This window comes from Rhamphochromis longiceps, linkage group LG6 (genome assembly GCF_057381845.1).
Source record: "Rhamphochromis longiceps isolate RC_006_pf linkage group LG6, R_longiceps_female_GT1.1, whole genome shotgun sequence".
Taxonomy (NCBI): Eukaryota; Metazoa; Chordata; class Actinopteri; order Cichliformes; family Cichlidae; genus Rhamphochromis; species Rhamphochromis longiceps.
The window spans coordinates 42,289,394-42,307,026 of record NC_140562.1 but is presented as its reverse complement, the minus strand read 5'-3'; the positions used below and the strand labels follow the sequence as shown (position 1 = coordinate 42,307,026).

General features: G+C 42.0%; 1 protein-coding gene across 2 annotated transcripts; it reads left to right on the top strand.

Moving 5' to 3' along the window:
• The first annotated feature begins 4,221 nt into the window (after nt 1-4,221).
• LOC146668794 (E3 ubiquitin/ISG15 ligase TRIM25-like) lies at nt 4,222-17,280 on the top strand. 2 transcript variants are annotated; one of them, XM_085410807.1, is made up of 11 exons: nt 4,222-4,360; nt 4,602-5,220; nt 7,495-7,590; nt 7,704-7,937; nt 9,893-10,061; nt 10,151-10,177; nt 10,501-10,569; nt 10,667-10,756; nt 12,612-12,749; nt 12,867-12,926; nt 13,010-17,280. In XM_085410807.1, the coding sequence occupies exons 2-11, from the start codon at nt 4,624-4,626 to the stop codon at nt 13,540-13,542; spliced, it is 2,013 nt and encodes a 670-aa protein (XP_085266933.1). In that variant the 5' UTR covers nt 4,222-4,360; nt 4,602-4,623; the 3' UTR covers nt 13,543-17,280. The 2 variants fall into 2 exon arrangements, with proteins under 2 accessions (XP_085266933.1, XP_085266934.1); XM_085410808.1 differs by lacking the exon at nt 10,151-10,177.
• Nucleotides 17,281-17,633: the final 353 nt, after the last annotated feature.

Below are 17,633 nucleotides of genomic sequence, written 5' to 3'. Positions count from 1 at the left end.
TCATTTGGTTGTGCCCAGTGAATCAATCACTGACCTCATGACCTTATATAAACAGGAAGTGCTGGGTTGGCCCCTCCCACACACCTGCTTTGGATATATGACCAGAACAAAGGGACAGACAAAGGTAAGTATAGCCAAAGCAACATAAGCAAACATAATTTACCAGAAATTTACCTGTCAACAGAAGAAGAGTCAAATCACCTGATGGTTAAGTAGTATTTGCTTTAAAAGAATATGCGTGCATGTAATATAATGCTACCACAAACAAACCCGGGATAGTATTTAGAGTAAAGTTACACCAGCAATATCTAAAATAAAGCGTTACGGCCAACTGTGAAATAACATGGGATAAATTATCAAGATGTTTAAGGAACAAGAGGTAAATAAGTTCTACCACTTTTGGATTTTTGGCTTCACAACCCCCCTTCATGGTTCATGCACGTCGAAGTTCAGTTTGCTCTTCGTGGCATTTCATTCCAATGACACAAAATGCCATCATGTGATGGCGTTGCTGGATCCACTGTCCACCCAGTGTGTGATGACCCTCCTACAGGATTGCCCCCGCCCAAGGGAAATACACCGCTCTCAAGGGCACTGCTTCTGAGGTGCTACTCCCTCTCTGATGAAGAGCAGGCTGAGAAACTCCTCTCTCTCGCGCCTGGGTGATGGTACCGCTCTTGGAGAGCATGCTGTCCTTGCTAGGAACAAATGACGGAGGATTCCTCTTCACCTACCTCTTCCTCTGCCAGCTCCAGTGCGACCTGGCCTTGCCAACTCCCTGCTGCTGGCTGCGAAGGATTACCACTTGCGACTATGGAGCGCCTGGGCATTGTGCAGTGCCTGGGCTTCCCCGTTACAAATGGTGGCCAAATCTGACGGTGGGAGGCGGCCTTATGAGAATTTTCGCCGTCTTAATAACGTCACAGCAAACAATCGCTATCCCATTCCCCACATCCGGGATTTTTCCGTCCATCTTCACGGGACCTTGATTTTTTTTGTAAGATTGATTTAGTACATGGGTATTACCAGGTTCCCATGCGTGCTGAGGATGTCCCCAAAGCCGCCATAATTACTCCGTTTGGCCTTTTTGAGTTTTTGCGCTTGCCTTTCAGCCTGAAAGATGCCACCCAAACGTTTGATGGTCTTGGTCTTGCGCGGGCTGTGTTTCGTTTTTGTATATCTAGATGATATCCCGGCGGCCAGCAGTTCGAAGAGACAGCACACGTCCCATCTGCGTCAGGTTTTTCAGCGCTTGGCTGCATGTGGCCTAATCATTAACCCGTCTAAATGCCAGTTTGGGTTGCCAATTCTAGACTTCCTGGGACACTGTATTTCCGCTGAGAGTGCGGTTCCATTGCCAAAGAAATTTGGGCTGTTCAAGACTTTCCGCTTCCGACATCTATTAAAGCACTGCAGGAATTTTGGGGGATGGGAAATTTTTACAACCATTTTCTCCACAGAGTGGCACACCTGCTGCAGCCGCTATATGGCGCATTGAAGAGTAAAAAGGCTAATGTCTACAAGTGCAAAAAATAGGATGGTTGGTCACCCTACCCCTATGGCCACCCCTATGAAAAAAAATCTGGATGCGCCCCTGCTGCCCGACAGTTTTAAAATTAAAGTGACTGAAGGTGACTAAATAACTGCAAGTGACTAAAAGTGAATAAAGTGTCAGCAGTGTAAGAAGAGTGTAGTTTATGGGTGCGGGAAATGTTCTTATCGGCTGGAGTTAAAAAGCAGAGTGGTTTTGGGGACAAAGGTGGCTCTCCTCCTCTCAGTCCTGCAGGAAATGCAGCGGAGGCGTCGTCCAGAGGGGAGCCATTGAAATGTGGGGTGAAGAATGTGAGTGGGGTTGTTGATGATTTTGGCTGCCTGTCTGAAAACCTGTGCCAGAGTTCTGACAGGCAGGCCAATGATTTTAGAGCACACTGATGCAGTGTGCTGCAGTCTGTTCCTGTTCTGGAGGCTGAGGGAGTGGAAACAGCAGGTGATGGACAAGGTCATGATGCTTTCCAGGAAGGCATAGTAGAAAGTCATGATGGGTGTGCTGACTCCAAAGGAGTTGAGTTTCCTAAGAAGGTATAGCTGTTGGTGGCACCTCCTGAGAATCTCCTCTGTGTTGGCAGAGAATTTCAGGAGGTTGTCAAAGATGCTTCCCAGGTATTTGTACTCCTCAACTACCTCCACTGGCTTCCCATGGATGGTGGTGGTGACTGAAGCAGCCAGATCCCTGTGCCTACTGGAGAAGGTCACCACCATCTCTTTGGTTTTGCTCACGTTCAATTCAAGTTTAGAGCTGTCACACCACTATACAAACTCCTGCAGAGCGGGCCCGTGGTGTCGTGAGGGGCCTGACAGCAGTGACAGGAGAACTGTGTCGTCAGCATATTTCACCAGGTGACAGTTGGGCTGTGTGGATCTGCAGTCATCGGTGTAGAGGATGAAGAGCAGGGGGGAGAGCTCACAGCCCTGGGGGGAGCCAGTGCAGGTGGAACAGAGACCAGAAAGAGACTTGTTGACCTGAACTTTCTGAGTCCTGTTGGTCAAAAAGTCCAAAATCCACAGGATTAGCTGATCATCCAGGTGAAATCAGGTGGAAAGTTTAGTGGCCAGGATATGAGGCTGCAGAGTGTTGAACGCTGATGAGAAATCTGCAAACCGAAGTCTGGCAGAGGAGTCAGGGAGCTCCAGATGTTTGTGGATGGAGTCCAAGATGAAGATTTTGGCATCATTGACACCTCTGCATGCACAGTAAGCAAACTGGAGTGGGTCCATCAGGGGGTCAATTGCTCTTACGATGTGCTGTTTTATGATCTTCTCCATGGCCTTCATCATCAGGGAGGTGAGGGCCACAGGACGGAGATCATTCAGAGACTTTGGGTTGTTTCTTTTGGGGATGGGGATGACTGTGGAGTGTTTCCACAGCTGGGGGACGGTGTGACTGTCAATTGAGTGTTGAAATAGAATCCAGAACACACTTCCTAGTTGCCCTGCACAGTGCCTCAGAACTCGACTGCTAATGTTGTCAGGGCCGGGTGAGCTCTTCTCCCTGGTCCTCCTGAGGGCTCTCACCACATCTTCAGTCCTGAAGGTGAGTGCAGAGCTGCCAGGTTTGAGTGAGGATCTGAACTCTTTAAGCTGGGCCATGTTGTCCGTCTCAAACCTGGTGTAGAACGCGTTGAGGTCGTCAGGGAGGGAGGAGGGGTTGCTGCCCTCCACCTGGATGGTAACCTGGTATACCACTGGCCACGTCGGTGGTCCGACGCACTTTGTGGCCGATGGGACTGGCCTGAAGTGCCTCTGCGCACCTTACACGCTGACAGTGGCCCATTCATTCGTTTTCATTACTGACACTAGATTGCCCAATCAAACCTCTTAAAAGCCCCTCAAGTGTTGTGAGGGGTCTCTCCCCTCCCTTCGCTGTCCGCTAGTGTGCGCCGTGTAGAAAAAGTTAAGCACGAAAGTGGCCAAAAGGTGGAGTAGTAGGCTGAGAGAAAACAATATAAAAAACCAAAAATAAATACAGCAAATGTGTAAAATTAAGGACTGCTGCATCAGCTGCGGAGAAATAAGGAAGCGACTGAGGAAGCTGAAATGAACGTGGTGAGAAATTAGATGGAGGGAGAGATTAACAGGATTCAGGCAAAATGAATGGCTACTTTGGTGAAAAGCTAAGTGTAGCTTTTAATTATTGTCACGTGCTGCATGACTAACCCAACAACAACTGTACCAACCTGATTTAAACCTGTTTCAATACTAGTTATTTGGCCGCCTGGACCAAAAATGCCACGGCCGATTTTTATTTTTTAATTTTTTGTCTCAGTCCAGCCCTGATGGCATCCTTGTCATATGAGTCAAATCAGAACGATTTCTTTAAACAGCGCTAATAAATAAAACACAGAAATTCTATTTAATGTGTAGCAGTTATTCAATTCATATGATCAACTTAGCTTCAGGTAAAATATTGAATTCATTTTTGCACAAAATGACTTTGTGGATAAACCGGATCACTGATGGTGCTGACACAGCGAATGCTACTAAAAGTCTAAACAATGATGACTGCACACAAAAACAGGGAGAAGCTTTCCTCCTTCCGTTCTTTTGTCATTATCCCTGTTTGCGTGTGACCTGTCACGCACTTCCCTCGTGTGTGTTAGTTTGGTTTCAGGTAGAGAGATTATGTATGTAACTGGTTTCTGCCTGTGGTCCACTGCGTGTGCGCAAGTGCGCTTTTGAGTCACACGTACAGGGTGGGAGGAGTGACTTCCGCAGGAGCTGTGAACTGCGTACAACACGGCAGCGTAAAGTCCGAAGTTGTTTATCCATTTGGACTGCGTGCTGCACACCCAAACGAATCCAGGTAATGACGGATAGTCCGAATATATTTAAGCGACTTTAATTTTGTGATTTATGTAAAAACGTGTCGCGCTTTATATTCAAATATATTATAGCAGGGTGGTTTATATGTTACATTAGCGGATTTTTATTCTTTTAAAAACAAAATTTACCGAATGTATCGAATATTAGGTTCAAGGAAATAACGCGAAAAAATTTACTTTCGTTTTCCGCCTCCTCAAGTCAGTTTCGTTTCTGCCTCACAGGCTCACTCACGTCAGTCCCATCATGGCCGAAGTGGACGAGTCTCAGTTTTCTATCATGAGTCTGGAGGATGAGCTGACCTGCAGCATCTGTCTGAGCACCTTTGACTGTCCGGTGACCATCCCCTGCGGACACAACTTCTGCCAGGACTGCCTGCTCGCCACATGGAAGGAGTCGTACAGCTGCCCTCAGTGTCGGACCCTGTTCGCCACCAGACCCGAGCTGAAGAAAAACACGGTCCTCACCGCCGTCGTGGAGACCTTTAAAGTGAGATCGAGCAAGAACGAACCCAACCTGACTGCAGAGGAGAGCCAAGTGAAGAAAAAGGAGATCCTCCGCTGTGATACCTGCATGGAAGCAGAGGCGTCGAAGACCTGCCTCACCTGCATGGCGTCTTACTGTGAGGAGCACCTGCGCCCTCACCGGGAAAATCCTATTTTCCGTCTGCACAGCTTGAGCGAGCCTGTCGGGGACCTGTTGGAGCGCATCTGCCCCGACCACCACAAGCTGATGGAGCTCTTCTGCACCCAGCATGATCGGCCAATCTGCAGCTTCTGCCTCCAGCAGGTCCACAAAGGATGTTCCTTCACAACCCCTGATGAACAAAGGAGCCGGAAAGAGGTGTGTGTTTGTCAGTATTCACCTGAGAAGTTTAAAGAGCCACATCTAAACAAAGATGGGTTTATTTTTCCTGTTAAAACATAATTATGTCTTAGTTTCTGTATTTTCATCAGGATGGCTAGCCTGAGTTTCACGTACTTGAGAAAAGTGGTAGATGCCATGGATGAGTAGTTGTTCCAGTTCCACTTTTCAATCCATCAATCAAAATTTATTTATATAGCACATTTAAAAACAACAGTTTTGATCAAAATGCGTCAAAAGTTAGGAAATAAATAAAATAAGACAAAATTACCAAACAATACAAGACGAGACAAACATAGAAACCAACCAAATGATAATCAAACTATTTTACGTCAGAGCCAGAGTAAAAAGATGGGTCTTTAAATGAGATTTAAAAGACTGAACAGTCTCAGAAGAGCGAATGGCAATCGGGAGGTTGTTCCACAGTCTAGGAGCTGCAATAGACTGGACTTTTGTCCAGTACCTGGATACAGTCTATGGCTGTAGCTATCATGACATCTCCCACTATTTATAAGAGTCCTGCAAAGCCTCAAGCTGTGTAGTTTTCCAGATGTCACAGATCTAGATAAGAAACTGAAACACGGATGATTATTGAATAACATATGCCTAGCCTGATTCATCCTCCTTTCTGACAGCAAATAGGACCATAATTCACAAAATGAGCATCATATTTTATTCATTAAGAGCTCAAACTAGCAATTTAGACCAGTGACCAGTAAAATGTGTACTGAGCTGAAGTAAGCTTCAGCTTGGTACTCAGTTGTAATGGAAAACGACTGAAATCAAGTAGAGTAAAGTTGAGTCGAGGCGAGTAGGTTCTAATGGAAAAGAGATATTAGACATGGCCTTTACTTTTCAGACATGGAAGCTACGTCCATCTTTTAACTCAGTTGTAGCAGTGCCTTGTGGACAACTCAGAACAGATCTTTGCATTCACCCACGCAGATCCTCAAATAGTATAGGGCCTACAAACCGCACACTACAACCTGATGAGGTCGAGTAGTCATTCCTACGTTTTGAATGTCCGTTTGGAGGCTCAGAAGGATCCATACATAATTGCTACATCATAGTGTGGCATTTCACAGAAACACAGGTGTTTGCACAGAGCCTTACGTTTACCTAAGAGACAAAATTGATGAACCTTAGTAGTCCTTGCACAACTGCAGATGCAGAAACTAAGGCTACGTTCACACTGCAGGTCTTGATGCTCAATTCCGATTTTTTTTTGATCAAATCCGATTTATTTTTTATTTTTTTTATTTTTTTGTCTGCTTGTTCACACTACAAATAAAATGCGACAGCAAACGCTCTCTAGTGTGAACGCTCAAAGCGGCCCGCATGCGCAAAAGAAGACTTCACACACAACGCGCTCTGTTTAGACCCAGACCAAACAATATTGTTTGACTGATGGCCCTTAATATAAAGACTTCGGACTTTACGTTTCCCAATTTTTGCTTTAAGTTATTTTGTTATTTACATAATAATGTAAATAACCTAATAATGATCCTTATTGCTGTTTTAGAGGAGTGGTGCTTCAAAGGATAGTTGCAGATTTCTGTCAGAATCTGCAGATTATACAGTACAAATAAAATGTTTACGTTGTCTTCCCAACAGTTTCACTGGATGGCCAGGAAGCGTTCGCGATGTCTTCTCTGGTGCTAATAATTGGCGTCTGTCTTGTGTCGGTGACGTAAAAGACAGATTTAATGACCGTTCAAACAGCAGTCGCTTTCTAAAACATCGGATATGTATCGGATTCAGTACCACATACGAAAGTGACCCAGATCGGATTTGAAAATATCGTATTTGTGCCGTTCACACTGTCACACCATTATCGGATATGGGTCGCATAGGGTCAAAAAAATCAGATTTGATGCGCTTTCGCCTGCAGTGTGAACGTAGCCTAATACTGGCAGGTGTCTCACAGTTTGAGAACTGCTTTAAAATATGAATGAGTGGAATTCCTTTTTAGCTGCTCACAGCTTTAAAATTTTGGGTTGCACGTCTGTTATCTTTCGATATTGGTTATGCTGTCATTAGAATATCTGAATTATGAAAAGAGAGACTTGATAACCTGAGTATAACCATAGCATCCATTTAGGAGTTTACCCTCATTGTGAAGCCAGAAAGCCAAGGTTACGGCCAAAGTTATCACTTATGCCAACAAATTTTTTTTTTTTTTAATTTATTTTTTTTTTTTTGTAAAGAGACAGGGCTAAAGTAAGTGACTGTATCATGTTTCCCTCTTTGCAGTCTGACCTGAGGAGCAATTTGGGTTTGCTAGATGGGAAGATTGTGAAAAATGAGACCATCATATTTGAAATGAAGGACATGCAGAACAAGCTAAAGGTAAGACTTCTCATAAGCAAAAACAAAGACGAGGCTAAAGGAACATTTTGTATTACTTTGAATTATTTCTTTGCTGATCCAGTTATGAATGTTTTCTCACTCCTGTCCTCCAGGACTTGGCGACCAGCAGGAAGAGAGCTTTGACAGCTGAGTATCAGCAGATGAAGGAGATGTTGGTCCAAGATGAGCGCGAAGCTCTGAACGCAGTGGACCGAGAGGTGGAAACTGGTCAGACCAAACTCAGAGTTCTTATGAAGAAGTTTGGTGACAACGTTGACAACATGACGAAAGCTAAAGAAGAAATCCACAGCCTGCTGAGTCGCTCTCAAACCCAGGCCTTCCTGCAGGTGGGACGTCTGTGATTGTTAATTCATACAGCTGCTAGTAATGATAACATACTAACACATGATAAAAAGTGAGTAATGGTTCTAAAACAGACCTGAATCACGATAAAAGCAGCCGCACCCTCATGTTGCCTTCCCCTTCCTGCAGTGTGAGCCGTAATTTACAAAGTGAACAGCATGTTCATTTTGCTTGGCAAAGTATAAGAATACCAACTTGACCCATTCAATCGTAGACTGATATCAGGGTCTGGCCCTCTACTAGTTAAATGTTCTGTGTGGAAAATTGCTGGAAGAATTTCAAACACCCCACTTACTTTGATGACGAATGGCTTTTGTTTCCAAGGTACAGAGGGGGTAACGAATAAGGTCCATGGTGATGTTGGCCAAGAATTTCATAGTTGGTGTGTCTCGAATCTAAAATGCCAAGCAAACCACATTTCAGAACCTTGGACCTTGATGTTTGAGTTTTATTGCTTGAAAATGGGTGAAATGTATCAAATGGGAATTTTAAAAAAAGTTGACCGTTTCCCTATGACCCCAAAAAAATAGCAAAAATTCAAAGAAGAATTCCTTGGCTATCATAACTCTAATCACTTCCCCTCTGTTTTGGAGAACCAACCATTGCCTTTATTATGAAAAGCTTTGATAGTTTTTTTTTTTTTTTTTTTCCTAAACATGTTAGAATATTTCAGGCTCCTTGAGCTCCCTAAACGGCACTTACGACCTTTAGGCCACAGATCTGTCGGGCTTATGGGGCTAGGTCAGTTTTAAATGAGGTAGTGTTTTAAATGTTGGGTGGCAGCACACCCAACATCGGTTATGGATAGACACTTTAAACAAGAAGTTAGGGTTAGGTCAAGCTGTTGGGTTGGCTTTAAATGCCATTGTTGGTTCGGGTTGGACACCAAACCCAACCTGTTGAAGGTCAGGTTAAACAATTGGGTCACATAATTGAGTTTTGTAAGCTAGGTTTGGGTACAAAGCCTAGGTGACTGGGCTTAGGTTCAGAGTCGGCAGCAGACCATTTAAACTTGAGGGGCAACTAACTGTAAACAGGAGAGTATTTGGCTTACGTCTCTCTGCTGTTCCAACCAAAAACAACCATATACACCTAATATACTCACAGAGAAATGTAACCACCCAAAATGATAAAAGCCCCAACCAGTCAGGGCACATAGTTGCCCCTCCTTGAGCCTGCTTCTGGCGTAGGGTTCTTCCTGTTAAAAGGGAGTTTTACTTTCCCACAGTCACAGAGTTGTTGGAGTTTTCTCTGCTTTATTTTAGTGTCCTAACCTTACAATATAAAGCACATTGAAGCAAATGTTTTTGTGATCTGGTGCGATATAAATAAAACACTCCCTATATATGTTTTATTCAGCGAGACTCGAAACTAGCAAATGAGGTCCTACAATCAGCAGTAAAGCATTTAGAACCAAACTCGTTAAAAGTCAGAGGAGTCTCCGCTTGCTAGGCATTGTCAGCAACGTCTAATCAATATATTGCATGTAAATAGTATTGTTTGGGGATGATGGCTGCCCCCACCTGAGCCTGGTTCTGCTGGAGGTTCCTGTTAAAAGGGAGTTTTTCCTTCCCACTGTCACCACCTGCTCATAGGGGGTCGTTTGATTGTTGTGGGTTTCTCTGTATTATTGTAGGGTCTTTATGTTGCAACATAAAGCCCCATGAGTCAACTGTATTTTGGATTTGGTGCTATATAAGTCAAATATAATTTAATTCTAAACAATTGTTGTTCTCTAACAGAGATGTGATTTCTGATTTTATGATAGTTGTGTTAGAGGGATATTTTAACACAACCATCACAAAAACCCCACATGTGTACACATAGATCTGTTTGTTTATTATAAATGTATTACATCACATAGTAGTTTATTACATTTTGTAAAAGGGGATATGATTATCTTGACTGAGCGTACAACATTGTGTTCCTCTCTTCTCAGGCACCATTTAACCTCCCCCAAGCTATTAACTTTGAGCCTTACTCCCCTAAAATCAGCCTGGACTCCAAGAAGGTTTTGGCATCACAGGCCTTTGCTGCTGCCCTGAAGCAGCATCTGACAGAGATCTTCAAACAGCCCGTCGAGAGCCGACTACCATTAAATACACCAGGTGAGTGCATGGACCCGTTTTGTCTGACGTTTTAAAGTTTAAGGTTCATTGAGGAAGTTTAGTGAAGATGGTGTCCAATTTTGTTGCAGAAGTTAACCCTGATATTTTGGCAGCTGGTGAGTTGTTTCATGTGGGGACCAATGAAAACAGGATTCCAATCAAACTGCTCAAAAATTTAAGGGAACACTTAAATCGTGTATCGGATCTTGTTGAAGGAAAATTTCAAGTTGAACATCTTTACTGAGAGCAGGATAAAAATCACACCAACTATCAAGGCAGTTAATATTGTTCAAGTGTTCCCTTAATTTTTTTCTGAACAGTATATTTTGAAAATACTCAAATTGATACCGCGTTCTGTGGTCGAGGTTGAATACATTAAGTGTTGATAAAGAGTCAATACTGTAATGACTCAATGTTCATGCTTTCATTGAAAAACCAGGTTCAGCCTACACTACTCTGTGGTCTACAGTGGGGTCTCCACTGGGCTCCGGAAATTTATTGGAATATGGTAAGTCAATTCATCTGTCCAGTACCAGGTTTATAAAACAAGATTTTTATAACCGGTCAAGCATAAATGTCTGTTCTTTTATTTACTGCTTCTTCAGAGGTGGAGTCCAGTCCAGGTCACCTTAAACTCCCCAGGTCTCACAGTCCAGGTCCTCAGGCCAAAACAGCCCAGAAGAAAAAGACTCCAAGTATGAAACTGCTTTAATTTTCATTTTGTGTTGCCGTCTTGTGGTTGAACTATATTGTCGATACTGAGCACATATGTTTGTGGAGATTTTTCATTATTTTAGTTGTATGGTCATGCAGTTTTTTAATGAACTACAGGTGTACAGGAAATGACTTTAGCCTCTGCATTTACTGATGTGACTTGTACAGTACCACCATTAATAATGATAAATTATTCAGACATTTTATATTCATGCATTATTTGTAATTTAACTCATAGTTCAAAGAATTTAGTTAATTCACTTCATGAAATCAGTCCAGATTTGTAGTGTTTGATAAGGAAAAATGTCATCTTCCATTTAATTGGCACAGCAACTCAAAAACCAGCAAAATGTCTATAAATGTTATTCATATCTAATAAGACTAAAATAGATTTTATTGTAATCCTAAATTCTGTTATAATTTGTTTTGACTTCTGTGATTTGCAGTCAGCACAGAGGGCTGTCAAAGTCTCTTATTGTGAAAGGCAATGACAGGAAGAAGCACTTTTATTGCACAGAAATGGGTTTCTGGTATGGGTCAGGCAACAGCCATTAAAGAAGTATTCCTCTACATCAGTGATTCCCAGAGTGTGGGCTGGGACCCCCTGGTGGGCTGCAAGAAAATGTAATCCCATTACATTAGAAAATGTATTGTGTGACCCAGTGGCACTTGGGTTGCACATTGACCTTTACACTTTGCGTATGACTGCGTGGCATTATCAATTTATAGCCAACAGCCTGTGTTGTTTATGGTTATTGGGTTTTTTTTAATAGCATTTTTTAGTAAATACATCTCTTTATCTATATTTAGCATTATCTTATCTTGGGGCAGCACGGTGGAACAGTGGTTAGCACTGTTGCCGCACAGCAAGAAGGTCCTGAGTTAAATTCCACCGTCAGGCTGGGGTATTTCTGTGTAGAGTTCGCATGTTCTCCCCGTGTTTGCGTGGTACTCCGGGGACGCCATTAAAGACACGCAGTTTGCGGGGATGGGTTAATTGATTAATCTAAATTGCCCATATGTGTGAATGTCGGAGTGATTGTGAGCGCGACTGGTTGTCTGTCTCTGTGTGTTGGCCCTGCGACAGACTGGCGACCTGTCCAGGGTGTACCCTGCCTCTCGCCCTATGACAGCTGGGATAGGCTCCAGCAACGCTGTAAAGGATAAGCGAATGATGGATGGATCTCTTTATCTTGTATTTTGATCAGTGAAAATTTAGATTGAGTGGGAGAGATGGGATTTTCTTGTTTAAGTTGGCTGCAGAACTCTTGACTTTGGGAATGACTGTTCTACATGTTTGCTTCACATTTGTACTGCGCTTAATTTGAAGCTCCTCTCTAAATGAATGGGAGCAGTTCCATACTGTAAATTTGTTAGTCAACAGGATAAAAAAAAAAAAACTCCCACATATTTGGAATCATCATTCATTTCTGATTTAAAAAAAGCCTTTAAAAATATTTATACTTGTAATTTAATATTTGTACTTTCTACTGTGCACATGCAGCTGTCTGCAGCTTCATTAGTGGCTCATTTCAGAATGCTGATGTCTGACTCACCCACTGAGCACACAGAAAGCTGAGGCAAAATATGCTTTCCTATATCATTACAATAAAAAGCAGATATACCTGATATCACTGTTTACATGGGTGAAACTACACAAATGGCTCACTTGCTTCCTGGTTTGACTCTTGAATGAGGGGGGACAAAAGACCGTCGTTGCTGTTACAAAATCCTCCCACAAATTTGAGGTCCATGCCGCTCTTTCGTTTAAGAGTTTGTCTCTTAAATCTGATATATGCACATTTAATTTTATAAATACTTCTCTTGTTTTTCTAGAACCCAAACCAAAAAATCCTCAGACCACTGGGGACGGTATGGGTGATAAAAATACTGGCCATTCAATGGAAAACCTGTTGGAGTTTGGAGGGAAACCCAGAGGCCGTACTCCTGCAGCTGAACCTAAACAGAAACCAGGTAAACATCAGATTTTTGCGTTTTATGCTAAACCTTGCTTAAAGCTCAGAAATGGACTAGTTTATGGGAGCCTGTTCCTGTTGTTTGAGATCTAATCGCATTTGTCTTTAATTGTAGAAACTACAGATATTCCCCCAGACATAAGCACAGCTGAAAAGAGAAGTGAACTACTGAAATGTAAGTGTAGCAGGTGTCTTTCCATCATGTGGTAACAGCAGCTGTGGCTGTTGTGAAATGATCTTTCTTTTTGTCCGTTCCAGATGGCACAGTACTCACCTTCAATCAAAGGACCGCCCATAAACGCATCGCGCTGACTGAGAACTTCACTAAGGCCTCGGTGTCAGACGATCACATAAACTACCCCGACTGCCCCGAACGCTTTGCTGTCTGCTCCCAGGTGCTCGCCTCCAAGGGTTTCTCTACAGGGCGCCATTACTGGGAAGTGCGACTGAGCAGCAGTAACTTCGTTGGCATAGGCTTGGCTTACAACAGCATCGACCGCAAAGGCCCCACCAGTCGACTGGGCCGCAACGCCCAGTCCTGGTGCGTCGAGTGGTTTAATGTCAAGTTGTCAGTCTGGCATAACAGCAGCGAGACCGTGCTTGCTAATCCAAATCCAAAGCGCGTAGGCGTGCTGTTGGATTGCGAGGCTGGCACTGCTACATTCTACAACGTGGCTGACAGGGCGTATCCCTTCCACTCCTTCATGTTCCCCTTCGCTCAGGCTGTCTATCCAGCCTTCTGGATTTTCTCGAGTGGCTCCTTCATTACTTTGTGCAAGCTGCAGCAATGAGTTTGCAGTCAGCCAGTCGGCTCTTTGTTAAAGGTGCCCAGTGGAGTTTTCTTGTAAACACGTCACTTATTGTCACTATGTAACTATACGTAACTGTAGAATATTCATTAAATATTTTTTTAGGTCTAAAAGTGCAGGAAAGAAATTTTGCAAAGCTAATTTATTAAAATGCATTATGTAATTAACAAGCTAATTATTATGGTTAACAAGCTGCCTTCTACTTAACTGCATGTGTAGGTGTTGGTCGCTGCATTTTTTGGCTTGTTGGATTCATGAACTGGTTCAGTAAATAACCATGAAACTAAATTGAGGCATCATAAATTCTATGCATCAGTGCTGACAGTAGTTAGAAGCTCCACAGGGCACCTTTAATCAATCGCTCGTTATTACAGACTTAATCTACATAAAATTATATACAATTATTTAAATGGAGGAACAAAAAAAGATTGATTAGAAAAAGTAATTAGTTAGCAATAATTTTTTGAATGTTTTAAACACCAAAAAGTTGAACCACGATATTTTTCACATCAGGACCGATTATAGCTGCTCTCTGGGAACTATTTGTTCAGCTGTTGTTGAAGAGGAAAATGTTGTCTTTACACAACTGATTAGCATCTTTATTGACGTTTGATCAGGTTAAATATCACTGTCTCATAGAGATTTCTGTTACTGCTTTTCATGTACATCAGGGGTGTCAAACATGAGGCCCGTGGGCTAGGATTGGCCAAACAAAGATTCCAAACTGGCCCACTTTGGAAAATGTGAAGAAGGGCAAATATTTTGGACTCTTAACTGTATTTTCATAGGTTTTACAGCTTTTGCTGCGGGTATAGACCTTCCCCATGCCGATTCATCTACATCAAAGTACATGGGTAACTGATAGACATGAGTAGAAATGTAATTATTTTTACAATGGGTCCACATAAAAAAAAATGCATTTTCTGTGAATTAATGAAAAATATTCTGTTTTATAATTACAGTCTGGGCAATGAGCGCCTTCCTGTAATTATACACATTTATTAATTTTCATTTTAAGCCCAGAGACATGCTGACAGATTTCTGTTGTTTGCTGCAGCAGGACTTCCTTATGATGTAGAAAAAGAGATGTGCTTTTGAAACTGCATCTTTATACTGACAGAACTGGGAGTTTCACAGGTTCAGCCCACTTAAGATCAAAGTGGTCTGTATGTGGCTCACAGTGGGAAATGAGTTTGACATTCCTGATGTACTGTTGCTCTAGTTGCCAAATCTTGGGGCCGTTTCCAACTTTTTTTGAACCTCTGACCGCCCCATGACCATCCACCCGTTTACAATAACGATGACATTGCCACAGCACGTAATGTTAATGCCTAAGTTAGGCAGCAAAGCATTCTTGTTGCAATCAGTGCTGTCAATGCACTCTCCTGCTACTGAGTGATAATTTCTTGGTGGTATTTGAGGGTAATAAAACGTTCAGCTACACGTGTGCATCCAAATACTTGCTGTGCAATGCGTGTAGCTGTACTTGCCGATCTCAAAATGGCAAGTGGGAGAACAGAAATGCTCGATTTGAGACGCAGAATGTGAATGTCCTGATTAGTAGTGCTTTCTGCTAATAACGTCTGTAAGATCTGAGGAATATATGGCAGCGGTTTCTCGGTCCTGTCTGACAGTACTAGTAGACAGAGTTACGCAAACAACTGAAGTGGGTATCAAGAGTTAATAGCATGTCATATCTGATGTTATTAACTTTTATTATCTGTGCTGGATGTGATATTCAGCAGCTGATTCATTTAAATGAATTTGTCTCAAAACGCAGGTAATGCACTATATCCTGTATTTTTCTAGTGACTGTGAAGCAAATATGTGTTCAAGTCACTTTAGGAAAAGTATTTAAAAACAAAGTTTGCTTTTAAAACTGCATCAAGTCAAAATGAAATGTCTTGGTGTCGAGAGAAAGCAGGATAGAAAAAAAACATCAGACCTAAACTCAAAAGATAAAAACCATATAAATGTATGTTGTTGTTTTTTAATGTATACAATAATTTCACTTTCAATGGTGTCAGGGTTTCCTTGTGGTGTTTTTATTTTTCGGAGAGTTTATTTATTTCCTGCTTTTTCTGCAGTTCTTGCAGAACACACACATACAGTGTGTCCTGTGCAGGTTATGTATCGTGCACTGTTGAACAGATGTGACTACAGCTGGATCAAGCAGGGAGTCTACCTGTGAAGCACATGTTTGCGTAGTGTTTCGATATCAATTCTGCATGTGGAGACTTTGTTTTAGAGTGTGGGAACTGAGGTTCTAAGACTGGGTGATGCAGCGGTTTTTCATGATATGAACAATGTGTGGTGACTTTAAAGATTTGCCTCAGCGTTACGTTACAAAAATGCTCAAATCTGTCCAAACTGTAAACGAAGAAATTATTTGTAAATACCTGACATCTGAAGATTGATATGAAGCTAGAGTGACTTCCATTTGTCAGTTTCTAAAATATGTTTCTGTGACATGATTGGCTGCTTAATGTGCACAAGCACCGCACATGTCATGGAAATTTTATCAGCATAAGAGAATCTATGCTGTAGCTTGTATCACCCAGCTCCAAATGCTCACTTCTTTCAACTGATGGGAACAGAAGCCATGTTTCCTCTGTTTTCATCATGTTCTGAAAGTCTCTCTCCTCTTTTGTATTTGGGTTGTTTTTATGGCAAGAGTCACAGATTATCTGCAGCTGATCAGATCCTGGATTTGATCTTGGGATATCATGCTTGCATGGGATGCCCCATAGAAATAAAATGCTATACACGTTTTTCTATGGTAGGCATACTAAACTAACAAGCCATCAGAAAACCTTGTTGGCTTTAAAAAGGTGGAGGAAATGTAGCAAAACGTACGGTTTCAAAGGGGTAAATTATTTGTTGTAGCAAAGTTTACTCCGGCCTGTAAGAACAACGACTCTCTTCCTGATGTGGCATACTCCAGTCCACCAGGTGTTAAAGTGTTTAATATAGTGATCACTTTAAGAGTCAGACGTGCATCTTATAGAAATGAGACTAAGTGTTGAACATCTTCGGTGTGCTTTAACAGTGAAGTTTGTGGTTCAGTCACAGCTCCTAACTTTGTTCTTTTTGACAAAGTTGGACAAACTTTACTATATTTAAAAGGTTCAAAAGACACTTTTGTTCAGACTGAGTGATAAGCGAGGAAAGGTTCACACAAACAGTGTGCAATCCATAAACTAAGTATAATTTTAGGTTGTACACTGATATTGGTGTACTGGATCTGATCCTGTGTGGTGCAATCAGCTTATCACAGTGGAGAAAGCATAGAAGGGTTTAAGAAACTATCAATACCTTTCCTGGACCGTGGTGACACTTGTGTACTCTTACTACCTTACGTTGAAATCACATAATAGTGGTGTATACAATTAATCAAAACATTTTTTTTTTAACTTCCTGTAGTACTTTTCGAGTTTAAGCAGACTCCAGGACTGAGATGATTTGTTCTGTGTAAATTAGTGAATGTCAGCTTAACTGTAGTCTTTGCATCACACAGAAGTGTAGCAGTACGTGTGTTTCTGTAACGCTTCAGTGGTTAACCATCTTGTGCTCTTACTGTCTTTGAAAAAGTGCTTGTTAGTACATTATATTTAAGGTGTTCATGCTGTATTCTCTTGAATTGCTATATTGCATAATCAAAAACTGCATTGCAAGTTAACCAGTGAATATTGCTAATAAAGGGTTTTTCTGATTCTCAAATGGCTTTGTTTCTTTTAAAGACACTTTAAGCCAAATAAGATGCAGGTCAAAGAATTTTGCTCTTTTGCTGCCACATATCGACATCACCCGCCCACATCTCATGTCTAGTTCAGATGTTAGACCTGAGGCTGCCAGGAAGAGCAGCTGATTAATGCTGCCCTGTTATGGATGCCAGACTGTGGATTATATGGCGCTGATTAAGGCAAAGTTCTGACAACAGCTGCTTTTTTTGCACAATGTATATAAATGTGAATTTTACAAATTTTAAATAATATTTTTAAGACATTTAGACAGAGAATTATCTTCAGTTTGGATATCCACTTTGTCATAACGCAATCTTTCCCTTTCCTGTC

Bases quoted from the DNA above. Each gene is read 5' to 3' on its own strand.
- LOC146668794 (XM_085410807.1), top strand. From the start codon at position 4,624: ATGGCCGAAGTGGACGAGTCTCAGTTTTCTATCATGAGTCTGGAGGAT. The intron at 7,938-9,892 runs GTGGGACGTCTG...CTCTCTTCTCAG, and splicing joins AAACCCAGGCCTTCCTGCAG to GCACCATTTAACCTCCCCCA. The intron at 12,750-12,866 runs GTAAACATCAGA...CTTTAATTGTAG, and splicing joins TGAACCTAAACAGAAACCAG to AAACTACAGATATTCCCCCA.